We start from the raw sequence: 26,998 nt of genomic DNA on the forward strand, positions 1-26,998 counted from the left end.
ATTAAAACCATGAGCTTGTCTTTCTCTGCAGCACGGGGCTGTTCGAAGTGGTATTGAGACTCCATGGTAATCAAACTTTATCTTTGTCATTTACAGAACTTGCAATCTGCTAAAACAGGGATCTTCAACGTTTTCAGGCAGTTTTCTTAACTGAGAGAGAGATGAAGCAGGGACCCCCCAAACTTTTCATAGATTCCATATAGTTTAATCGTTTGACAGGACGATCATCAGCGTTTTTTGGATTCATATCAATTTGTGTTTTCAGATATTTTAACCACTTGAACCGTCAATAATTAATAAACTTGACCTTTCACTCTGTACTTAGTCTGTTCTTTTCCCCCTCTACAACAAACTTCTTAGACGGAAATAGCTGATCTACAAGCTTGCGAGGCGTTGTGAGCTTGTAGATCTGCTATGTTTGGCTAAAGTTCTCAGAATATGGACGCTATAGCCTATAGGGTTCAAGTGGTTAATTTAAAAAAGGAGGTCAAAAAAGTCACAAAGATTTGGAGGACCCCCTGTAGTAACTCTGAGGACCCCCTGTTGAAGACCCCTGTGCTAAAACATTCAACGATATTGTCGATATCTTGTAACATTCACTAATAACGGACACATACTGTATGAGCTCATATATTATGATTATTAGTGGTAGAGTTCATGGGGTTAAACCTATTGTAGCTGTGTGAAAAGAATGGTAGTCGCCATCATTAGTGGCAATTTAAATAGCTATATAAGACACTTTTAGGCCATACAAAGGGAATTTAAGATCGTGATATGAAGATGCAACCTGAATTTCTATTGTTTTACTTTTCTGCTTGGCTGATACTGCTTTCAGACTACTGTATATGGTATCATTTTACAACATTGATAATATCTCAGACAGCCTTGATAATAGGGTATAATGAACCCTAATACAATCTCCCGACGCAAGTCTGCTGCCAACTTCCTTTGTAGCGATAGCTTATGTTCAATAAAGAGCACTACTGGTCAAATAAAACAGAAACAAAATGGCAATTTTATTGGTTTGGAAGCGCGTTTTGAAAGTCGCAAACGGGTTCAAGTCTACGTATTGTCTGTAAATAGTCATGCATTCTTTTGTGGACACATAAATCCTGGAGTTGAGTTTTCAAAAGATTTTTCTTCTCCCTCTGTCAGAGATGATGACCTTGTTCAACCCTGCTCTCATCTTGCACCAAACAAGCCTGTACTCACCTCAATCTGCTCAACACAGGTACCGATGCCTACAGCTACAACATAGACTATTAGAAACCCATTTGGAACGGGTACACATTATAGTGTATCATTATTGCTTTAACTATTGAAAAATAGCAGATATACAACATACTTGTAGATCTGCTATTTTTGAAAAATCGTGAAAATTTGAATTTTGACCCGATTCTATAAGTGTCTTTTGAATCCTTCTAAGATTTTTTTAAAAACCTATGTTTCTATGTCAGCAATCTGGCCAGCCATCGTCAAAGAAAAGGTCTTTTTCACTTAAATGGAGCTCAGTTAGTCTGTTCTTGAGAGACTACTATGTCAGTGGTTCTCAAACCTTTTCATGTGAAGGACCCCCAAAATGATATTTATTTTGCCACGGACCCCCACTCAACATATTTAGTTCCATGGACCACCCAGAAGCAAAGTTTTAGTTACAAACGTTCGCTTTGAAAATACACATATTCAAAGATTTGCACACATTTTTTCGACTTTTTCAAAAATAGCAGATCTACAAGCTCGCAGCGCGGCACTCGGTGCCGCGCTGGGAGCTTGTATATCTGCTATTTTTCACTGGTTAAAGCATTCAATAATTCTAGGCCTAAATGGGTTAATGGCAATATTGTTGTTTATGTTTTATTCATGCCTAATGACCAATGGAGTTTGACAGGATCAATAATATCACTATATTTATTTATAGGAACCTTCTGGAACAGGCAGAGGAGGTGTCACGCTCCCTGCGCAGCAATCAGGTATTTTATTCCTATTCAAACTTGAAAGGGAAAACTTGACATATTCCAGTTAGTTTATATTAGTGCTTTTTCCCACTTTGTTATTTTGTGAGTTGTGTTGAAATTATGTCTTTATGATTTACCAGACGGTAAACCACAAACTAGTAGTTTTTAATCTGTTAAATTCTTAATGCACTCCCCCCTCTTCTTGTTCAATTAGATTTTTTTGCTTAACTCATATATATTAGGAATTATAAGCCATAATACCGGAAGTGGAAAAACAGTCTATCTCCAACAGCACTCACAAAGCCTGACAGGAATATGAAATCAAATGTTTTAGTTCCAGTACAGTATGTACAGTATTGTCTCATCATGCAGGCCATTGATGATGACAGAGACTGGAAGCTGCTGCTCCTTGTGGTGCAGGTGGATCAGCTCTGTGCCTGTGAGGAACAACAGGTAAGACATTTTTTACATAATATGATACGTAGCCTGCAAAGTTAGTTCAGGCAGGTACACTCGAGAGGGTACATTGCATTGCAGTTGTATAAGGACACTACACACTATTATGCCAGACCCTATGCCATTGGCCAACGTGGCAGTCAGCTGATCAACTAACTACTTAAGCCCGCCCAGTCTGTCATTCTCCCTGCTGCTCTTGCCCGGACTGTTGCTTGTGTATATATATATATATATAAAAAAAAAACTGTTGCTTGTGTATATATATATAAAAAAAAACTGTTGCTTGCGTTTGCTTGCCCCCACTGCCTCCCCAGCACCACCAGTAGGCTCTGCTAATTCTGTTCCCCGTGGGGGGAAATATCTATATTTAGCAGAGCCAAACGCCAAATTAAATGTGACATACAAACTTACTCATTAATAATAAACATAAACATTGTTCAATATATCGTGAGTTACCTGACTGAACTTGTGATTATTGTGCAAAGATACGTTAAGTCAAGTCCTTTGTCAGCAGGGGTTGTTCAGAGGGTAATTAGCATGAGGCATAGCTTACCCGTCTTGAGGGTCATTCCCACCAGGCTAGATAAAGACAAAGATAAAAAATATCTTTCTCAATTTGACGCTGCCAGGTGTGAATGACTCTTTAGTTTGGCATGGGTCTGCAATGATTCTCAACCGTTTTACCGCCTCCTCTTATCTACAAACCAGATAGGAGGACAGACATACAGATGACCACAAGCATACAAGTGGTCCTCACACCAGTCACCATCTTTAATAGAGGAGACAGGAGAGCATTCAGAATCACAACAATCACCAAAGTTTGAAGTAGCCTACAGGACAGTTAAAATGGTACTGTAATGTTAAAAGTAGCACAAATAACAATAAAACATCCCTGTTTTTCTTGGTAATTCACAAAAACATTGTTAATTCCATCTATCACATCTCTAGTACACATAGAATAAAAATTCACCGCTTCACTTCGAACCAAGGTTTTTTTTTTTTTACTAAGTTTGAAAATAGACCTTGTACATCAGGTGCTGAAGTTAAGGCAGCTTTTGACAGTTTTGTCTGTCTGTCTGTGTGTGTGCGTGTGCATGTGTGTGTGTGCAGGTCAGGTCTTCTGTCAGAGCCACAGTGGAGCAGGTGGATGCTGCTCTGCAGCTCCTGCACTCGCAGGTTTGTGTTTTTATATTTTTCTTCCATGTTGTCAGTGACTGTGTTACCATTCTTCACACTTTCGCTGCTCTCTGACTACCGTGTCTGTTGCCTTCGTAGCTGAAGAGGACCATTATTAGTGTTGCCCTGTGGGACGGAGAGGACACTCACCAGAACAGGTGACATCATTTTCCCTACAACTAGTCACGATAAAGATGAAGTAGCTTCTTTTCAAACCATTGTCACCCATCAGGGTTCATTTGTTGCTCATAACTATTGAGTGAGTTTGGTTTCTGTTTTTTTTTTCCTGCCCCTTTTTTTAAAGACATAATTTCAACTAAAAAAGCCAAGATATCTTAGCAACAATTAAAGGAGTAGTTCACCCCCAAACTGACTTTTTTTCTATTGATTACTCATGCCATGGAGACTAGAGTTCAATAATATTTTTAGTTTTTTGTCACATTCCTAAGACAAAAAATTGATTTGAGTAAATTTACCCCCATTGATTCCGGATGGGGACCCGTTTCAAAACGGGTCCCCATCCAGAATAAATGGGGGTATTGTTATCACATGTAAATGTACTGGCTGATACATTTATATCACAGGTAACCCCTATACCCTCATCTCGCCACTCTCTGTTATTCACTGTCAAAGCAAAAACACTCCATAACTTCTTCATCTTGACAACATCTATGGGGTTCAGTTTGCTTAATTAAAGGACTTCAAGTTGTTTAGTTGAATCTCTCAGTTAAATTAACAGCAAAGTATTTGACTGTGCAGGAAATGTCCCTGCATGGACACAAAGAGTGAAGAAGAGGTGCGACTGCTGAGGGCCGTGCTCACTGAAGTCCTGCAGGTGTGTTACTACTGCCCCAGTGTGTTACTACTGCCCCAGTGTGTTACTACTAGGGGTCTAACGATAATATCGTTTTTTCGATTCAGTTACTATATTATAGTAACTGAATCAAAAAATCGATTTTAATTTGCAATGATCTACTATATTGTTTGCAAAAGCAAAATATCGTACCGTTTTGGCATTGTATCGTATCGTATCGTTTAAAAATGTGGTAATCGGTATTAAATCGTTTTGCAATGCAAATAATTGATTGTATGGAAACTAACTATTTGTGCCTTGTATTTGGCAATTTTAAGAGGGAACATTTTAAAGATAGGTCAAATTACTTTCCCATTCCATATAGCTACTCTTGGTCTATCGATAAATGTGTGTAATCTCGTGTGGGTTTGTCCATAATGTGTTGAAATATAATGTCTATGTATTTGCTAGATAATCACAGCGTTTACTTCCATAATAATGGATTTGCGAGAGAAAAATAATTGAATGCGAGTTTTTGCATTTTCCCATTCAAGTCAATGGGGAAAATTAATTCACTAATAAATTAATATCAATTAAACGATACAACTTTTCTCTTAGCGAAATAATAGCACTCGATTCCCGATGAAGCCGGTCGATTTGACATACGGCGCGAATGTGTGGCGCAAAAACTGTGGGCGGTGAAACGCGCCGAAATAAAAGTTTATCTATAAGGAATAAAGAAATAAAGTTTCCCTAGAACTATAGTGTGTTGCCCTGTTAGGGCAACCACACTAACTAGAAATACTGTTCCTACGAAACAGTGTGGGCTCGCATGGAACACCATGTATGGACATAAAGATCTACCCAACAGGTCTCTCTTCCTCTCTCTCTCCAGAATAATTTCCCATTGGAAATGAATTGGATGCTTAAAGTTAAATATTTCAAAAACTACAAAAGATTTCATGTTGGTGTTGTTGTTATTTATATCAGGTTGCACTTGTTGGTGATGTCACCAAGAACGCTGCTGCCTCATTGGCTAAAGGTCTGCCTTTGTACTGTCGGCCAGTTTTGAGGAGAATAACCTTACTATATAGATATTTGGGAGAACATACTGGTTTCGCTTTCAGCGAGCCCACAATTATACAATACAAATTAGATCAGGATATATTAAAGGTCATTAGTGCTATGGTTATTCTGATTTACTGCACTCAGCTTTTGGCCTTGTGTCACAGCTAGGGTAGGGATCCGGAACCGGTTCTTTAGGGTACCCGGTTCCGAAATTGAAGAACCGGAGCCGGTTCCATCATATTTTCTGTCTACGACAGCTGATCCAGGATCAGAATGCTAGTATCCTTCGAGACAGACGGAGCTAACGTTAGCGTGCACTTTACAAGAGAGGAAAAAAACAAATGCAAAATGAACGAAATGCAGAGCAATCCTTTCCTGCAAATGTGCAGTCTCCTAAACTCTGTACCAGTGACTGCAGCTGCCGCCTGCCGTTTCACTTTCTTCAGTAGCCTAGCAGCTAGCTGCTAACCACGTAGCGCAATATCCAATTCACTCGGCTTGTACTTCATTCATGGTGTTGCATATGACGGACGCGACGTTTGTCTGAGGTTTTGTGAATAACTAGAACTAGCAACAGTCAGCTCCTTTCAGCTTTCACACTGGTAGCAGCTGGGATGATGATGACAATGAAAGACTAGCCGATCTACAAGCTCACAGCACGTCGCGACGGTGCGACGCGTTGTGAGCTTACTAGATCGGCTATTCATTGTTAAATAACCATGTATTCTCCACTATTTGAAAGTCCACCCTTAACCATGCATTTTTATTGTGATTACGTTGAAATAGTAGTTATATAAGTTGCTGTAGTTAACAGGGAATCACTTTATTATAATAATTATGAAAGAAAAATATCGGATCTATCTATCGGATATACACATATGCCTATATTGATTGAAGAATTTATTAGAAGTTTGCAATAGAAAAAAGTACAGTTTCATGACAGTACAAATCACTGGTACAAGGTCAACTAAAAGGAGATCCTAGAAAGCCGAGGCTTATTTCCACAGGAACCACACTTTAAGTATCTCATATAAAAAGACTAGGAATCGGTTCAAACCAAACGGGTCCCAACCCTAGTCACAGCAGATCAGTGGTCAAAGCTACAGCAACACCATCTCATACTGTATGTTGTCGTTTAAATGGCCTGTCTTGGTTTAAAGCCCACTCACCACCACAAAGTGTTTAAATGGCCTGTCTTGGTTTAAAGCCCACTCACCACGACAAGGTGCAGGCCAAGAGTGGGGGACACACAGGGGAGGGGGGGGGGGACACAGGACAGAACACATGGGGAGGGGTGACAAGACAAGACAAACTCTTACGAGACAACATGAAACAGATAACATAAATATAGATGTGTATACAACATGGTTACAATGAGATAAATATTTAAAAGTATCATATTTACACATATCCATCCAAATATTCATGTACATGAGATTTCAAGGAAGCTGAAAAACAATAAACTTAAGTGGCTGTCTCACAGATGAGGCACAGCTTGTCCACAGATTTCTCCAGTGTGTTGTCTTTGTATTGTACTGCGCACATCTGACACGCCCCTTTGTATCAGGTATCATCTGTGTGACTACTCCATCTCTTCCAAAACATGTCAGCAAGACACTTCACTTGCTTCCAACTTTAGTGTGCATCCTTTGTCCAAGTGGCATGACAGTATGTTCCTTCATTAGCAATAGTTGTTATAGGTCAGTGACTTAAGATCTGAAGACTTGGTAAGTGGTCGGTCATTTAATATTGGTTCCACTACACAAAACAATGTTCATAAACATTCAATATTGACAGTTTGCTGCTTCAGAACAGACTATTATTTTCCTCAAAGAACAAATCGGTCTCTCCCAGATCCCTCCAAAGTGATACCTGGCAGGTGGATTTAACACAGTGAGACCCGACAGGAGGATTGAACAGCCACTGTATTGCTTTTTGCATCATGAATGCGTCCCGGATCTTCCACTGGTTCCACTGATGAAGGGTTTCTTGCAGCTCACACTTGGCCGTGTTCGATTAGTTTGATTATCGGAACGCATGATGGATACCTCGTCTGCACAGAAAGTGGCGGATAGCGTTCGGTCAAGAATCAGTGTCCAATGTGTGTGCTACTTCCAGATGTACTGCTCTGGTCGAGAGGCATGTGAACAGAACTCTGCACCCTTTCACAGTACCGTGACGCTGCTTCACATCTAATGGTCCAAAATAGTCCACCTCCATGTTTGTGAACGGTGGCATGCAGGTAATAACGTGTCTTGAGGTAGGTTTGCCATTTTCAATCCTAGTGCCTTTCCTTTGATAATTCTCCAGGTAATAAATCCTGGTTACCGGAACCTCCTCACCACAGAGTTTGCAGAAGGGGACATATATCTCTGATGCAGTTGTGAGAGCATATAGTTCCTTACCTAAAGTCTGATCTTCTCATGAATGTCTTGCAGACTCTGCATTGTGACTTGCAAGTCTTTCGGAATGATAGCTGGATGCTTTCCATGTTGGCATGGCATATGGATGTAGAGTCTCCAACTCGTAGGCCTATTGTCTCACCTCGCGGTCAACTTCAATTTGAACTTGTCAGGTCTATTTGGCCACCAACTCTCGTTCCTGCAGGAGAGGTGGACGTTGGAATCAACTCAGGATATTCATTGACTTAGAGGACTGATGGCATCAGTCCTCTCGGTGCACAGTCAGATGGTCAGAAGCTTGGGGGCTCTTTTGGGCCAAACAGCCTCTAGAAGCCCATTGGCTCTGTGTCTCTACATTTGCTGATGTTTGGCTGAAACACAAATCCAGTTGAAGTCCCCTGCATAGATGGCAGTTGCAGGTACCAGTGGGAGTGACGAGTTCACATTGTCATGCGTCTTGTAAAGACTATCTTCCACCACCTCCTTCTAAGACCTCATGGAAAGAGGTGGTTTTAGGAGGTGGTGTTAGAAGGTGGTGTTAGAAAGAGGTGTTAGAAGGAGGTGGTGTTAGAAAGAGGTGTTAGAAGGTGGTGTTAGAAAGATGTTAGAAAGAGTTGGTGTTAGAAAGAGGGGTTAGAAGGTGGTGGTGGAAGCTGATCTGTAGAAGACACATGACAATGAAAATTTCAGCCAAAAATCAGCAAATGTAGAGATATCAATCTATTCAATCTTCTTTCGTGTAACGTCAAGAGGTCCAACTCTGTGTCACGTAGCCATGCCAGCATCTCGGATCCTAGGTCGAAGAGGCTTTCTTCTGAGGGAGGTCTGTTTAAGGGGCATGTGGTGATTATATGGTCTGCAAATTACTCAGTGTAACCGCACTTGCATGCCGCACTGTCCGCCAGGCCCCGCTTCTTTATTGATGTTTTAAAGCGACCGACCCCTGTTCGTAGGCAGTTCAGTGTGGTCCATTGCCGGCGTGGCAGGTCGTCTCATCCTATGGCGCCACCATAGGATGGGGGGGGGGGGGGGGGGGGGGGGGGGGGTACGGCTGGCTCTCACTCCTGCTTCCAAGCTGCTGCCAACCATGCATTTCTGGATATGTCCTCAGAGGTGGATTTGAGCATCCCATGTCAAATGATGATTACAGAATGAAACACAAACAACCTTCATCATGAAAACAATCAACTTAAGTGTCTGTCTCACAGATGAGGCATAGCTTGTCAACAAGTCTTTCCAGTGTGCCGTCGTTGGCTTGTCCTGCACACATCTGACAAGCTCAGGTTTCATTGGTGTGGCCCCATATCTTCTTTTGTGAACAGTCCAAGTTCCATGACTGATTTCTTCTTCAAGTACATAGCAATCACAGACGTGCTGTCAATATTGGGCACAAGCCACAGACGATGGGGTAGGTTTTGCCAGGTATTCTGGTCTGCACATTCCAGTAGGTGGGACCTTGTGTACACTGATACACAGCTGCACGTGTCTTCTGTTGTGTAGTTCCAGACTTTCATGCGTTGCACCTGCCTTGTTCACACACAGTCTATTACGTGACTTCCAGACTGTCCAGCCAAGGTTGTGGCCACTATAGCGAGGCTTCTGTTGGGGTGATTCCCCTGTCCAACCATTCAGGAGTTTGTGTGTCATTGATTTGCCAACAATCTTCTCAGATGTTGGCCCCTGCTTCTTCTTTGGTTGTCTGGAGGGCAGGACTGTCTGCATAAAACTGAGCCTGTGTGGGGGTGCTACCTGGCAATGCAAGGGGTGTTTAATGTCCCTCTCCTGTGTTCTCCATTCATCTTGAGTGATATGCAGTATTCTGATGTGTGGGTGTTGTGTGACCCTGCGCCTACAGACAGATGTGAGCCAATCAGGTGCTCCAAGTCTCGGGACAAACAGACAAAGCCAGCTGTAGGAAAAAAATCAAACATTTGTTCGAAGTGGAGCGGTGAATCAGATGAGACACATCTTGTCCACGAGCCTTTCCAGTGTGGTTTGACTTTCTTTGTATTGTCCTGCACACATCTGACACGCCCCTTTGCATCAGATATCATCTGTGTGACTACTCCATCTCTTCCAATACAAGTCAGCAAGACACTTCAATTGCTTCCAACTTCAGCGTGCATCCTTTGTGAACGGTCCAAGTGGCGTGACTATCCGTTCCTTCATTAGCAATAGTTGTTAGAAGTCAATGGCTCAAGATCTGTTGGATCATCTGATGACTTGGTAAGTGGTCTGTCATTTAATATTGGTTCCACTACACAAAACAATGTTCATAAATGTTCATTGTCGACGGTTTGCTCCTTCAGAACAGACTATTATTTTCCTCACAGAACAAATCTGTCTCTCCCAGATCCCTCCAAAGTGATACCTGGCAGGTGGATTGAACACATTGATACATGGCAGGAGGATTGAACAGCCACTGTATTGCTTTTTGCATCATGAGTGCGTCCCGGATCTTCCGCTGGTTCCACTGATGAAAGGTTTCTTGCAGCTCACACTCGGCCGTGTTGTATTAGTTTGATTATCGGAATAAATGATGGATACTTACCTCGTCTGCACAGAAAGTGAAGGATAGCGTTCGGGCAAGAATCAGTGTCCAATGTGTGTGCTACTTCCAGATGTATTGCTCTGGTCGAGACGCATGTGAACAGAACTCTGCACCCTTTCACAGTACCGTGACGCTGCTTCACATGTAACAGTCCAAAATAGTCCACCTCCATGTTTGTGAACGGTGGCATGCAAGTACTTATATGTCTTGAGGTAGGTTTGCTATTTTCAATCCTAGTGCCTTGCCTTTGATTATTCTCTGCCTTTGATTATGTGATTATCCTCCAGGTAATACATCCTGGTTGCCGGAACCTCCTCACTACAGAGTTTGCTGAGGGGGACATATATCTCTGACGCAGTTGTGAGAGCATATAGTTGTCATCTCTTCTTTTGTGAACAGTCAAGTTCCATGACTGGCTTCTTCTTCAAGTCCTTAGCAATCACAGATTCCGTGCTGTCAATATTGGGCACAAGCCACAGCTGATGGGGTAGGTTCTGCCAGGTATTCTGGACTGCACATTCCAGTAGGTGGGACCTTGTGTAGACTTGTGTAGACTGTTATGTTGGGTAGTTCCAGACTTTCATGCGTTGCACCTCCCTTGTTCACACGCAGTCTATTACGTGACTTCCAGACTGTCCAGCCAAGGTTGTGGCCACTATAACGAGGCTTTCTGTTTGGGTGATTCCCCTGTCCAACCATTCAGGAGCTTGTGTGTCATTGACTTTCCATTCATCTTCCCAGATGTTGGCCCTTGCCTCTTCTTTGGTTGTCTGGAGGGCAGGACTGTCTTTACCTCAGCTACACAAATCATTTCCTTTGCTGACACATGGCATAGGCCATTTATGGGTTGGTATGGGTGTTGCATTGTGCAGTGAAGAAGCTTGGGGTCTCTTTTGGGTCAAAAAACAGCCAATAGAGGCCCATGGGCTCTGTACCTCTACATTTGATGTTTTGCTGTAACCCCAATCCTTGTGTTAGCAGTTCAAGTCCCCTGCAGAGATGGCAAGTGCAGGTACTAGTGGGAGTGGCAAGTTCACATTGTCATACATCTTCTACAGTTCAGCTTCCAACACCACCACTAAGACCTCATGGAAAGAGGTGTTGTTAGGAGGTGGTGTTAGAAAGAGTTGTTAGTAGAAATAGTTGTTAGGAGGTGTTGTTAGAAAGAGGTGTTAGAAGGAGGTGTTGGAAGCCGATCTGTTGAAGACACATGACAATGTGAACTCGCCACTCCCACTGGTATCTGCACCTGCCATCTATGCAGGGAACTTCAACTGCTAACACACAGATTGGGGTTACAGTTAAACATCAAATGTAGAGATACAGAGCCCACGGGCCTCTAGAGGAAGTTGTTTGACCCAGAAAAGCTACACAGACTTCTTCACTGCACAATGTAACACCCATACCAAAGAATACTATATGCCAGTAAAGTATTGCTTGATATTATTTGCGATTTAAGCTTAACATAAAGCCTATTCTGGAATTCACATTCCAGTAGGTGGGACCTTGTGTGCACTGATCCACAGCTGCATGTGTCTTCTGTTTTGTAGTTCCAGACTTTCATGCGTTGCACCTCCCTTTTTCACACGCAGTCTATTACGTGACTTCCAGACTGTCCAGCCAAGGTTGTGGCCACTATAGCGAGGCTTCTGTTGGGGTGATTCCCCTGTCCAACCATTCAGGAGTTTGTGTGTCATTGATTTGCCAACAATCTTCTCAGATGTTGGCCCCTGCTTCTTCTTTGGTTGTCTGGAGGGCAGGACTGTCTGCATAAAACTGAGCCTGTGTGTGGGTGCTACCTGGCAATGCAAGGGGTGTTTAATGTCCCTCTCCTGTGTTCTCCATTCATCTTGAGTGATATGCAGTATTCTGATGTGTGGGTGTTGTGTGACCCTGCGCCTACAGACAGATGTGAGCCAATCAGGTGCTCCAAGTCTCGGGACAAACAGACAAAGCCAGCTGTAGGAAAAAAATCAAACATTTGTTCGAAGTGGAGCGGTGAATCAGATGAGACACATCTTGTCCACGAGCCTTTCCAGTGTGGTTTGACTTTCTTTGTATTGTCCTGCACACATCTGACACGCCCCTTTGCATCAGATATCATCTGTGTGACTACTCCATCTCTTCCAATACAAGTCAGCAAGACACTTCACTTGCTTCCAACTTCAGCGTGCATCCTTTGTGAACGGTCCAAGTGGCGTGACTATCCGTTCCTTCATTAGCAATAGTTGTTAGAAGTCAATGGCTCAAGATCTGTTGGATCATCTGATGACTTGGTAAGTGGTCTGTCATTTAATATTGGTTCCACTACACAAAACAATGTTCATAAATGTTCATTGTCGACGGTTTGCTCCTTCAGAACAGACTATTATTTTCCTCACAGAACAAATCTGTCTCTCCCAGATCCCTCCAAAGTGATACCTGGCAGGTGGATTGAACACATTGATACATGGCAGGAGGATTGAACAGCCACTGTATTGCTTTTTGCATCATGAGTGCGTCCCGGATCTTCCGCTGGTTCCACTGATGAAAGGTTTCTTGCAGCTCACACTCGGCCGTGTTGTATTAGTTTGATTATCGGAATAAATGATGGATACTTACCTCGTCTGCACAGAAAGTGACGGATAGCGTTCGGGCAAGAATCAGTGTCCAATGTGTGTGCTACTTCCAGATGTATTGCTCTGGTCGAGACGCATGTGAACAGAACTCTGCACCCTTTCACAGTACCGTGACGCTGCTTCACATGTAACAGTCCAAAATAGTCCACCTCCATGTTTGTGAACGGTGGCATGCAAGTACTTATATGTCTTAAGGGAAGGTTTGCTATTTTCAATCCTAGTGCCTTGCCTTTGATTATTCTCTGCCTTTGATTATGTGATTATCCTCCAGGTAATACATCCTGGTTGCCGGAACCTCCTCACTACAGAGTTTGCTGAGGGGGACATATATCTCTGACGCAGTTGTGAGAGCATATAGTTGTCATCTCTTCTTTTGTGAACAGTCAAGTTCCATGACTGGCTTCTTCTTCAAGTCCTTAGCAATCACAGATTCCGTGCTGTCAATATTGGGCACAAGCCACAGCTGATGGGGTAGGTTCTGCCAGGTATTCTGGACTGCACATTCCAGTAGGTGGGACCTTGTGTAGACTTGTGTAGACTGTTATGTTGGGTAGTTCCAGACTTTCATGCGTTGCACCTCCCTTGTTCACACGCAGTCTATTACGTGACTTCCAGACTGTCCAGCCAAGGTTGTGGCCACTATAACGAGGCTTTCTGTTTGGGTGATTCCCCTGTCCAACCATTCAGGAGCTTGTGTGTCATTGACTTTCCATTCATCTTCCCAGATGTTGGCCCTTGCCTCTTCTTTGGTTGTCTGGAGGGCAGGACTGTCTTTACCTCAGCTACACAAATCATTTCCTTTGCTGACACATGGCATAGGCCATTTATGGGTTGGTATGGGTGTTGCATTGTGCAGTGAAGAAGCTTGGGGTCTCTTTTGGGTCAAAAAACAGCCAATAGAGGCCCATGGGCTCTGTACCTCTACATTTGATGTTTTGCTGTAACCCCAATCCTTGTGTTAGCAGTTCAAGTCCCCTGCAGAGATGGCAAGTGCAGGTACTAGTGGGAGTGGCAAGTTCACATTGTCATACATCTTCTACAGTTCAGCTTCCAACACCACCACTAAGACCTCATGGAAAGAGGTGTTGTTAGGAGGTGGTGTTAGAAAGAGTTGTTAGTAGAAATAGTTGTTAGGAGGTGTTGTTAGAAAGAGGTGTTAGAAGGAGGTGTTGGAAGCCGATCTGTTGAAGACACATGACAATGTGAACTCGCCACTCCCACTGGTATCTGCACCTGCCATCTATGCAGGGAACTTCAACTGCTAACACACAGATTGGGGTTACAGTTAAACATCAAATGTAGAGATACAGAGCCCACGGGCCTCTAGAGGAAGTTGTTTGACCCAGAAAAGCTACACAGACTTCTTCACTGCACAATGTAACACCCATACCAAAGAATACTAAAGTATTGCTTGATATTATTTGCGATTTAAGCTTAACATAAAGCCTATTCTGGAATTCACATTCCAGTAGGTGGGACCTTGTGTGCACTGATCCACAGCTGCATGTGTCTTCTGTTTTGTAGTTCCAGACTTTCATGCGTTGCACCTCCCTTTTTCACACGCAGTCTATTACGTGACTTCCAGACTGTCCAGCCAAGGTTGTGGCCACTATAGCGAGGCTTCTGTTGGGGTGATTCCCCTGTCCAACCATTCAGGAGTTTGTGTGTCATTGATTTGCCAACAATCTTCTCAGATGTTGGCCCCTGCTTCTTCTTTGGTTGTCTGGAGGGCAGGACTGTCTGCATAAAACTGAGCCTGTGTGGGGGTGCTACCTGGCAATGCAAGGGGTGTTTAATGTCCCTCTCCTGTGTTCTCCATTCATCTTGAGTGATATGCAGTATTCTGATGTGTGGGTGTTGTGTGACCCTGCGCCTACAGACAGATGTGAGCCAATCAGGTGCTCCAAGTCTCGGGACAAACAGACAAAGCCAGCTGTAGGAAAAAAATCAAACATTTGTTCGAAGTGGAGCGGTGAATCAGATGAGACACATCTTGTCCACGAGCCTTTCCAGTGTGGTTTGACTTTCTTTGTATTGTCCTGCACACATCTGACACGCCCCTTTGCATCAGATATCATCTGTGTGACTACTCCATCTCTTCCAATACAAGTCAGCAAGACACTTCACTTGCTTCCAACTTCAGCGTGCATCCTTTGTGAACGGTCCAAGTGGCGTGACTATCCGTTCCTTCATTAGCAATAGTTGTTAGAAGTCAATGACTCAAGATCTGTTGGATCATCTGATGACTTGGTAAGTGGTCTGTCATTTAATATTGGTTCCACTACACAAAACAATGTTCATAAATGTTCATTGTCGACGGTTTGCTCCTTCAGAACAGACTATTATTTTCCTCACAGAACAAATCTGTCTCTCCCAGATCCCTCCAAAGTGATACCTGGCAGGTGGATTGAACACATTGATACATGGCAGGAGGATTGAACAGCCACTGTATTGCTTTTTGCATCATGAGTGCGTCCCGGATCTTCCGCTGGTTCCACTGATGAAAGGTTTCTTGCAGCTCACACTCGGCCGTGTTGTATTAGTTTGATTATCGGAATAAATGATGGATACTTACCTCGTCTGCACAGAAAGTGACGGATAGCGTTCGGGCAAGAATCAGTGTCCAATGTGTGTGCTACTTCCAGATGTATTGCTCTGGTCGAGACGCATGTGAACAGAACTCTGCACCCTTTCACAGTACCGTGACGCTGCTTCACATGTAACAGTCCAAAATAGTCTACCTCCATGTTTGTGAACGGTGGCATGCAAGTACTTATATGTCTTGAGGTAGGTTTGCTATTTTCAATCCTAGTAACTTGCCTTTGATTATTCTCTGCCTTTGATTATGTGATTATCCTCCAGGTAATACATCCTGGTTGCCGGAACCTCCTCACTACAGAGTTTGCTGAGGGGGACATATATCTCTGACGCAGTTGTGAGAGCATATAGTTGTCATCTCTTCTTTTGTGAACAGTCAAGTTCCATGACTGGCTTCTTCTTCAAGTCCTTAGCAATCACAGATTCCGTGCTGTCAATATTGGGCACAAGCCACAGCTGATGGGGTAGGTTCTGCCAGGTATTCTGGACTGCACATTCCAGTAGGTGGGACCTTGTGTAGACTTGTGTAGACTGTTATGTTGGGTAGTTCCAGACTTTCATGCGTTGCACCTCCCTTGTTCACACGCAGTCTATTACGTGACTTCCAGACTGTCCAGCCAAGGTTGTGGCCACTATAACGAGGCTTTCTGTTTGGGTGATTCCCCTGTCCAACCATTCAGGAGCTTGTGTGTCATTGACTTTCCATTCATCTTCCCAGATGTTGGCCCTTGCCTCTTCTTTGGTTGTCTGGAGGGCAGGACTGTCTTTACCTCAGCTACACAAATCATTTCCTTTGCTGACACATGGCATAGGCCATTTATGGGTTGGTATGGGTGTTGCATTGTGCAGTGAAGAAGCTTGGGGTCTCTTTTGGGTCAAAAAACAGCCAATAGAGGCCCATGGGCTCTGTACCTCTACATTTGATGTTTTGCTGTAACCCCAATCCTTGTGTTAGCAGTTCAAGTCCCCTGCAGAGATGGCAAGTGCAGGTACTAGTGGGAGTGGCAAGTTCACATTGTCATACATCTTCTACAGTTCAGCTTCCAACACCACCACTAAGACCTCATGGAAAGAGGTGTTGTTAGGAGGTGGTGTTAGAAAGAGTTGTTAGTAGAAAGAGTTGTTAGGTGTTGTTAGAAAGAGGTGTTAGAAGGAGGTGTTGGAAGCCGATCTGTTGAAGACACATGACAATGTGAACTCGCCACTCCCACTGGTATCTGCACCTGCCATCTATGCAGGGAACTTCAACTGCTAACACACAGATTGGGGTTACAGTTAAACATCAAATGTAGAGATACAGAGCCCACGGGCCTCTAGAGGAAGTTGTTTGACCCAGAAAAGCTACACAGACTTCTTCACTGCACAATGTAACACCCATACCAAAGAATACTAAAGTATTGCTTGATATTATTTGCGATTTAAGCTTAACATAAAGCCTATTCTGGAATTCACATTCCAGTAGGTGGGACCTTGTGTGCACTGATCCACAGCTGCATGTGTCTTCTGTTTTGTAGTTCCAGACTTTCATGCGTTGCACCTCCCTTTTTCACACGCAGTCTATTAGCCACTATAACGAGGCTTTCCGTTGGTGTGATTCCCCTGTCCAACCATTCAGGGGCTTGTGTGTCATCGCTTTGCCATTCATCTTCCCAGATGTTGGCCCTTGCTTCTTCTTTGATTATCTGGAGGGCAGGACTGTCTGCATACAACTGAGCCTGCGTGGGGGTGCTACCTGGTAATGCAAGGGGTGTATAATGTCCCTCTCCTGTGTTCTTTGTTCATCTTGAGCAATATGCATTCTTCTGATGTGTGGGGGAGAGATGCCGGCTATTCCCAACCGGCCCTTCTTCACGCACAATGCAAAAAAAGAAAGAAAATAAATGAATAATTTGTTCAAATTGTATGAGGGGCTGAATTTATAGGGCTGGATGACTCTTGAGGTCTTCTGAGTCCACTGTATGTACAATGTATTCTTCCAGTCAGTGCATGCAATTCTGCAAGATCAAAAAGTAAAACAATCAGTAATCCTATGCCCTACTTCAACTTCATCTCCATCTTGGTTGTTGTTCTCATAACCCCATGATGTACTCTGGGCATTGAAGTCGCCGTTGCTGATGTGAAATCTTTCTGGTAGTTCTGTGTACAGAAAGGGGATTTCGGGTGGTGTGAGACATTTGGGAGGGCAACCGTGATGGTTTCCATGTGCATTTACAAAGTGTGGGTCCAGACTTCCTCAACCTTGAGGTTTGGTTTGCTGAGAACAGCAGATCCATACCGTCTCTGTCAGATATCTATGGCCATGTTCATTCCAGTATGTCATTCAGGGGTCAAAGCAGTAGGGATCCATGGCCAAAGAGGAATATATGCTAGTAAAACATTGTTTGATATTATTTGCGATTTGAGATTAACATAAAGCCAGTAGGTCAGTCAGGGGGTCAAACGTATTCGATGACACCTTCCACAGGTGGTATTTTCTTCGACTTTGAGTTCTAGTCATGGTATGGCTTACGAATCAGAGCAGTAGAGATCTATGGCCAGTAAATTATTGTTTGATATTATTTGTGATTTGAGGTTAACATAAAGCCAGGTCATCTTCAATTTACACTTGTCTGGTCAATTTGGCCAGCTCAGGATATTCAATAAGTGAGAAGGCATCAGTCTTCTTGATGCACAGTCAGATTAATTATCTGACATGCCAACATATTCCCTTTGCTGACACACGGCATATGCCAGGTCTGGGTTGGTATGGGTGTTACATAGTGCAGTGAAGAAGCTTGGGGGTCTTTTGGGTCAAACAACAGCCGCTAGAGACCCATGGGCTCTGTATCTCTACATTTGATGTTTAGCTGTGACCCCAATCCTTGTGTTAGCAGTTGAAGTCCCCTGCATAGATGGCAGGTGCAGGTACCTGTGAGAGTGGCGAGTTCACATTGTCATGCGTTTTCTACAGATCAGCTTCCACCACAACCACTAAGACCTCATGGAAAGAGGTGGTGTTAGGAGGTGGTGTTAGAAGGTGGTGTTAGAAAGAGTGGTTAGAAGGAGGTGGTGTTAGAAGGTGGTGTTAGAAAGAGGTGTTAGAAGAGTTGGGGTTAGAAAGAGGTGTTAGAAGGAGGTGGTGGAAGCTGATCTGGAGAAGACACATGCCAATGTGAACTCCCCACTCCCTCTGGTACCTGCACCTGCCATCTATGCAGGGGACTTCAACCGTGAACACAAGGATTGGGGTTACAGCTAAACATGAAATGTAGAGAAACAGAGCCCATGGGCCTCTAGAGGCTGTTGTTTGAACCAAAAGAGCCCCCAACATTTTCACTGCACAATGTAACACCCATACCAAAAAGTAATATATGCCATAATATTATTTGCGATTTAAGCTTCTCTTATTCTTTCTTGTATCGTCCTCAAATGTCCAACTCAGTATTGTGTGGTTTTAATTATGTGCTTTACAGACTGCTCAGGCTCACCACATTCACATGCTGCACTGCCTGCCAAGCCCCACTTCTTCATAGCTGATTTGAAGCAGCCGACTCCAGTGCGCAGGCGGTTCAGTAGGGTCCATTGCTGGTGTGGTATGTCCTCTCCTTCAACGCCTGCTCCCGGATCCCAGATGTAGTGGTGAATACGGGAGGGCCCAGCAGACTCCCACTCCTGCTTCCAGGATCCCGCCAGCCATGCACTTGTGGACAAGTCCTCCAGGATGGAGCGAAGCAGCTCTTGTGCTGCATTGTTGTAAAGGTGGCGGGACTTGAGTCTGTTTGGAGGCTTTGTATCCACTGTAGTGTTGTGCAGGATATGCCAGTTGTGTATCTGGGCTTTCCTTGCCAGCTTGAGGGTAGCGTCCTCTCGTCTGAGGCGGGCCGGGGCAATTCCTGCAAGGACTGGCAGGTAGGACACAGGAGTAGGCTTCAGGCAGCAAGTGAGGGTTCACAGAGAGTTGTTGAATACAGTGTCAACCTTTTTGACACGTGGGATTTAAGATTACAGGTTTTGGAATGAAGATGGTTCTTCTTGGTTCTTCTTCGACTTTGAGTTCTAGACATCTCATGGCTTACGATGCAAAGCAGTAGGGATCTAACTTCACCTCCATCTTGGTTGTCGTTCTCATAACCCCATGATGTACTCTGGGCATTGAAGTCAACGATGCTGATGTAAAATTTCCTCTTGCATCTTTCTGGTAGTTCTGTGTACAGAAAGGGGGTTGCGGGTGATGTGAAACATTTGGGAAGGCAACCGTGATGGTTTCCATGTGCATTTCCATAGTTTGGGTCCAGAGAACAGCTGATCCATACCGTCTGTCAGATATCTATGGCCATTTTCATTCCAGTAGGTCATTCAGGGGTCAAACGTTTTCGCTGACAGCTTCCACAGATGGTTCTTCTTCGACTTTGAGTTCTAGTCATCTTATGGCTTACGATGCAAAGCAGTTGGGATCTATGGCCAAAGAGGAATACATGCCAGTAAAGCATTGTTTGATATTATTTGCAAATTGAGGTTTAACATAAAGCCAGTCCAAGGTATGTTGTGCCAAATGACATTGCAGGAGTCAAATTGGATTTGATTACAGGTTTGAAAGATGACATGATCTTACTGCATACTCCAGATAAGACTCACTTATGAATGAACCCGTCATGCAAATTGATTCCTGAAAGAGAAATCTCATGGATACCCCCGCACAGTTGCGCAATGGCTGGTAGGTGAGGGCTAACAGTTAAATGACCTCAGCTACACAAATTTAGAATGCATTCGCACAGTTGCGCAAACGCAAAAGATTTTCACACAAATCATCGAAGCCTAAAGTGACTAAACTGCCTCTTGCACAGTTGCGCAAGGGCTGGTAGCTGAGGGCTAACCGCTTAATATAATGTACTTTTAAAAAAGACCCTTCTTCCATTTGTTCAAATTGCATGGCGGGCTGAATTCATAGGGCGGGATGATTCTTGAGGTCTTCTTTGTACACTGTATGTACAATGTATTCTTCCAGACGGTGCTGTGCAATTCTGCAAGATCAAAAAGGCAAACAAGCGGGCAATCCTATGCCTTACTTCAACTTCACCTCCATCTTGGTTGTTGTTCTCATAACCCCATGATGTACTCTGGGCATTGAAGTCACCGATGCTGATGTGAAATCTCCTCTTGCATCTTTCTGGTAGTTCTGTGTACAGAAAGGGGGTTGCGGGTGATGTGAGACATTTGGGAGGTGAGCAGACTTCAGCATTCAGCCAGGGTTTCTGGTTGGGATGGATTGTAATATCCTTGGTGACAGTGACATCATCAACACACTTGCTAATAGAGCCTAAGACAGCAGACGTGTACTCCTCCAGGTCCACACCACCAGACTGTGATGTCGCTGCTTCTCTGAAGATGTTCCATTCAGTACGCTCAAAACTTGGAGCATAGAGTCAGCCCTACTGGGCCATACGGTGATGGTCTTCTGTGTAGGCTGCCTGGACAGTAGCACGGGGTGATAGACATCGACCAACATGATTGAAATATGGTCAGAGAGGCCAAGCTTGGGGCGGGAGACAGCTTTATATGCCGCCTTCCTGTTTCTGTACACACAATCAAGAATATTATTTCCCTGTGTTGGAACTTTAACCTGCTGATGGAACCTCGGCAAAGTGACCTTTAAATCAACGTGGTTGTAGTCACCACCCACCATGTAGAGCGCCTCCGGGTGCCTGTATTGTAGTGTGCAGATGTTGTCATGTAGCAGTAGGTTCATTCAGGGGTCAAGCGTCTTCGCTGACAGCTTCCAAAGATGGTTCTTCTTCGACTTTGGGTTCTAGTCATCTTATGGCTTACGATGCAAAGCAGTTGGGATCTATGACCAGAGTAGAATATATGCCAGTAAAGCATTGTTTGATATTATTTGCGATTTGAGATTAACATAAAGCCAGTCCAAGGTCTCTTGTGCCAAATGACAAGTCAAATTGGATTTGATTACAGGTTTGAAAGATGACAGGATCTTACTGCATACTCCAGATAAGACTCACTTATGAATGAACCCGTCATGCAAATTCATTTCTGAAAGAGAAATCTCATGGATACCCCCCACCCCAATCAACACCAACAAACAACTAGAAAGCAACACATTTGTGCTGCTTTTCATTCCAAATAAAAGCTGCACAACGCACAGCTTACCTCAGCTACACACATTTTTAACGCAATTGTGCAGTTGCAAAACTGCAAAACATTGTTCACCAAGTAATGGAGGCCTAAAACGACTAAAATGCCACTTACACAGTTGCACAATGGCTGGTAGGTGAGGGCTAACAGTTAAATTACCTCAGCTACACAAATTATGTCCTTTGCTGACACATGGCATAGGCCAGGTCTGGGTTGGTATGGGTGTTGCATTGTGCAGTGAAGAAGCTTGGGGTCTCTTTTGGGTCAAACAACAGCCGCTAGAGGCCCATGGGCTCTGTATCTCTACATTTGATGTTTAGCTGTAATCCCAATCCTTGTGTTAGCAGTTGAAGTCCCCTTCATAGATGACAGGTGCAGGTACCAGTGGGAGTGGCAAGTTCACATTGTCATGCATCTTCTACAGATCAGCTTCCACCACCACTACCACTAAGACCTCATGGAAAGAGGTGGTGTTAGGAGGTGGTGTTAGAAGGTGGTGTTAGAAAGAGGGGTTAGAAGGAGGTAGTGTTAGAAAGAGGTGTTAGAAGGAGGTCCTGGAAGCCGATCTGTTGAAGACACATGCCAATGTGAACTCACCACCCCCTCTGGTACCTACACCTGCCATCTATGGAGGAAACTTCAACTGCGAACACAAGGATTGAGGTTACAGCTAAACATCAAATGTAGAGAAACAGAGCTCATGGGCCTCTAGACGCTGTTGTTTGACCCAAAAGAGCCACCCAAGCTTCTTCACTGCACAATCTAACACCCATACCAAAGACTAATATATGCCAGTAAAGCATTGTTTGATATTGATATATTGATATTATATGATGCCAATGTAATGGAGGCCTAAAATGACTGAAATGCCTCTTGCACAGTTGCGCAATGGCTGGTAGGTGAGGGCTAACACTTAAATTCCCTCAGCTACACAAATTTAGAATACATTTGCACAGTTGCGCAAACGCAAAAGCAACGGAAGCCTAAAATGACTAAACTGCCTCTTGCACAGTTGCGCAATGGCTGATAGCTGAGGGCTAACCGTTAAATATAATGTACTTTTAAAAAAGACCCGTCTTCCATTTGTTAAAATTGCATGACGGGTTGAATTCATAGGGCCGGATGATTCTTAAGGTCTTCTAAGTACACTGTATGTATGTATGTACAATGTATTCTTCCAGACGGCCTCATGCAATTCTGCAAGATCAAAAAGGCCAACAAGCGGCAATCCTATGCATAGAGTTATAAGAAGAATAGAGAGGACACCAGATATCCCCGCCCGTCCACTTGCATTGTCTTGCTCACCCAGCGCATGAGGCATTTTCACCCATTCATCCATGTAGTAAAACGTGACGTAGTGGAGCCTATGTGACGCGTTTTGCGCCATAGTTTGTGTTCATGGACGCGCTGGGGCTCCAATTCATGAATGAGCACTTCCGGTATGAACGTGCAGTCAATACAAAGAAGCCTAGATGCGCGTTCATGTTTCTGGCCCCAACTGCAGTACCTCAAAACGGCCAACATTTCCATGGCGCTTCAGAGCTCCCCCAAGGTTCCGGGGGCTTGATCCTATGCCCTATTTCAACTTCACTTCCATCTTGGTTGTTGTTCTCATAACCCCATGATGTACTCTGGGCATTGAGGTCGCCGATGCTGATGCCGATTCCTCCCATCAGCCGCACTCCTCAGCCCCACGACCCCCACCGCAACTTCACGTAGACCGCTCCACGTGATAGGGAGGACGAGAGGCTCTTCCCGCGCGTCACTGGTGCACAAGGGGAACAAAGAACTTGAACAAGGAGAGGGAAAACCCAAAATGGGGGTCCTCGCATGACTGGCTTCATGGATGCGGCTCCCCTTTGACCCATGGGTCGTGGGGACATTATGCCTCACTCTGCTCGCAAAGGAGTACGGCACAAACGAAGCCTGCGATCCCCCGCACCCAAAAGGGTGACAGTTGAGTGACAGTTGAGCAGTGCTGTATTCAACCCGTGTGTATGTGGACCCCGTGACGGCACAACGCCGCTCCGGTCGTCATCCTAACACCACTTCCTGGTTATCTCCACCGCACAGATGACTTCTTCTTGTCAACTTCATGTTCTGTAAAGACAAAAAGAAAGAAGAACTAAGCATTTGAGTCGTGTCGGCTAACAGGGTGACATTTTGTTATTGTTATTAATCATCATCATCATCATCATCATAACCTGGTGGTCACTGACAGGACTGTGTCACCATTATCACATTTTACCATTAATTGTCACAAATAAATTTGATCAACAATTTAAATTGTTTGGCATGGAACATTTGCATCATTGATGTCATAACAGGTCATTGCAAATTAATTCTGTCTTGGCCATTCATACAGAAATGTGTTTTGCGGCCACTAGGCGCTAGAACAGGCCCATTTGAAAAATGTAGGGCAGAGTTTCTGAATTGGCATCCAGGGAGTGTGTGTGCTCATTTTGGCAGCGACCGGGCCAGCGGCGACTGAGATTAGGTGGTAACAAACTACGAGGACGCACGGACGGACGGACGCACGCACGCACGCACGCACGCACGCACGCACGCACGCACGCACGGACGCAGGGGAAAACATACTCTCCCCCATGCCTTCAGCTGGTGGAGACAATAATAATCAACAATGACAGCCTTTAAAGCAATGACAGTAAAGAGTTTTAAATGTGATGTAAAGTGTCATGAATGAAACACTCATCTAAAGTGCTGTTCCACTCATTTTGGAGCTGCACACTCTAGGAGTCCCCAGAAGTTATTTTGCTCACCACTAGGGGGATGTACCCTCAAGCCCTTACCATGATGATGTCACTTAAAGGAGCCTGAAACCTTGCCTCTATGTTCATTTTATCAGAATTCAGATTATGAAAAGAAATCTAAAATGTAGGCATGGTTATATTGATTGATTGATTGAAGAATTTATTAGAAGTTTGCAATAGAAAAAAGTACAGTTTCATGACAGTACAAATCACTGGTACAAGGTCAACTAAAAGGAGATCCTAGAAAGCCGAGGCTTATTTCCACAGTAACCACACTTTAAGTATCTCATATAACATTGAAAGACAGACGGATAGAACATAGTACTTTATCTAGGATAATATCAGTTTCAAAAGCATAACATCAAATACAAAAGGCAGAATACAAAGAAAAAGGGGGGGGGAGCATGGGGGCTTAGTCTATTTACAAGTCACGGGTAGCTGCTGTCTGAAGGTGACTTTTCATACCAATTTTGAAGGAGGCTAGGGATTTGCTCTCCTTTAGGGCTTGTGGAAGGGCGTTCCACATGTTGATGGTATAGCAGGAGAACGAGTTAGCGCCTTGTTTAGTGTTAAATCTACGCTGATGATGATTAGTGGAGCTGCCTCTGGTGTTATGATCGTGAACATCCTTGACCTTTAAGAAGTAGTTTGTCAGGTACATGGGAATCTTGGAGGTGTAGTGTATCTTGTACACCAGGCCCATTGCAAGATGCTGTACTCTGTCAGCTACTTTGAGCCACCCCACGCTTTCGTGGTGATGCTCGGTAAGGTGGGTCAGAGGAGGGAGACCAAGCACAACCCTAATTAGTTTGTTTTGGGCTGTTTGGAGCTTTAGCTTTAAGGCAGCTGGGGCGTCGCGATACCAGACAAGGACTCCGTAATCAATGAGGGGCCCAATAAGAGCACCTCCTAGTGTCTTTCGGGATTTAATATTGATCAGTGGGGCAACTCTTTGCAAGAAGCGAATTCGTTGATTGACTTTATTGATTACCTTGGTGGTCATTTTTTCACTGGATAGGTTAGCCTCCAGGATGCAACCCAGGTAGCAGATGTGGTTTTTTCTTTCTATCACAGTGTCACCTACTTTAATTGTGAAGTTCTCAACTAGGCTAAGTTTCTGACTAGATCCAAAGAGGATACATTCAGTTTTGCCTAGGTGAATTGAGAGTCTGTTGTCATTGAGCCAGGTGCAGATCTTGTTAAGTTCACAGTTAAGGGCCTTTTCAACCTGCAAAATGTCTCTGCCTGAGACTAGGAGAGCCGAGTCATCCGCGAACAGAAACAGATTGCAGTCACAAGCAGATGACATGTCGTTTACGTATATTAAGAACAACAGTGGTCCTAGTATACTCCCTTGAGGTACTCCACAGTTTACTGGGAGGGGGGGGGACAGGGTTCCGTTGACTTCCACCATCTGTTCCCTCCCCACCAAGTAAGAGTGCATCCATCTCACTGCTGTGCTATCAAGACCAATAGCTTTGAGTTTTTCGATCAGAATTGACCGATCGCTATGCCCCTCCTAAAGCCGTGCTTGCCCAATGCCACGTTTAGCGACAGGTTACTAAGGCGGGTGCCTTGGCAAGCTGCCATGGCGGCGTGCAGCAATAGCACCCAGCTGCAGACTAACCTGCCACAAACAAACGCACGTCCAGGAAGAAAACAATAGCCTATACTAAAGTCAGATTAACATACAGTACACAAGTTTTACCAGTTATATTTTCTCATGAAGTGCTCCTAAATTATTCCCGTGGGTTTGTGTAGGTCAGTGCAATCCGTTCTGTTTTTGTTTCAGTGTTTGTGACACGGAAGCGAGTGGGTGGGACGTTCGCGAACGAATCGAGTCTGTTGAACGACTCTTTGAAATGAACGATATGATTCGGTTCACAGTAGGGAGCCGTTCCTTTCTAATGAACAGTGGTGGGAAAGGTACTACATGTCTTTACTTAGGTAAACATATCAATACTGCAATCAAGTTTGGAATGTTATTAATGTACTAGAGTAAAAGTAAAATAGTATTGGTTTCAAAATGTACTTAAAGTACCAATATTAGAACGTACTCATTATGCAGAATGTCCTGTTTCACAGGTTTTCCAATGAGTAAAATGTAGAAAAATCATTTGCAAATAGCTGATCTACAAGCTCACAATGCATTGCAACGTGACACATTGTGAGCTTGTAGATCACCTATTTTCAAATGCCAGAAATGTATCCAATGGCAAAAATGTATAGGCCTATTTGGGTGGAAGTGATTTACAATCATAATCAAAATCTACAAAGTAACCAGTAACTAAAATGAGGCAGTCTTTTGAACGGCTCTTTGAAAGGAACGGATCTCAGAGATCCGGTTCACTTCAGAGAACCATAAATCCCATCTCTATCTAGCAGCCAGACTCGCGGTACAGCGATGCGCGCTGCCATGGCAGCTTGCCAAGTCAGCTGCGTTAGTAACCTGTTGCTAACTTGGCATTGGACAAGGACGGC

At 44.0% G+C, this 26,998-nt stretch overlaps 1 protein-coding gene across 1 annotated transcript in view; it reads left to right on the forward strand.

Moving 5' to 3' along the window:
• Positions 1-23,402: 23,402 nt before the first annotated feature.
• LOC308301198 (phospholipase B1, membrane-associated-like) overlaps positions 23,403-26,998 on the forward strand; it is a gene marked incomplete at both ends in the record, with an annotated part of 51,852 nt that continues 48,256 nt past the window's right edge. Inside the window, one exon of the mRNA XM_080745095.1 lies at positions 23,403-23,461. Within this exon, the coding sequence (XP_080601221.1) occupies positions 23,403-23,461 (59 nt within the window). The remainder of the gene's footprint in view (positions 23,462-26,998) is intronic.

Source organism: Nannobrachium achirus (genome assembly GCF_963921795.1).
Source record: "Nannobrachium achirus genome assembly, chromosome: 16".
In the NCBI taxonomy this organism is placed as follows: Eukaryota; Metazoa; Chordata; class Actinopteri; order Myctophiformes; family Myctophidae; genus Nannobrachium; species Nannobrachium achirus.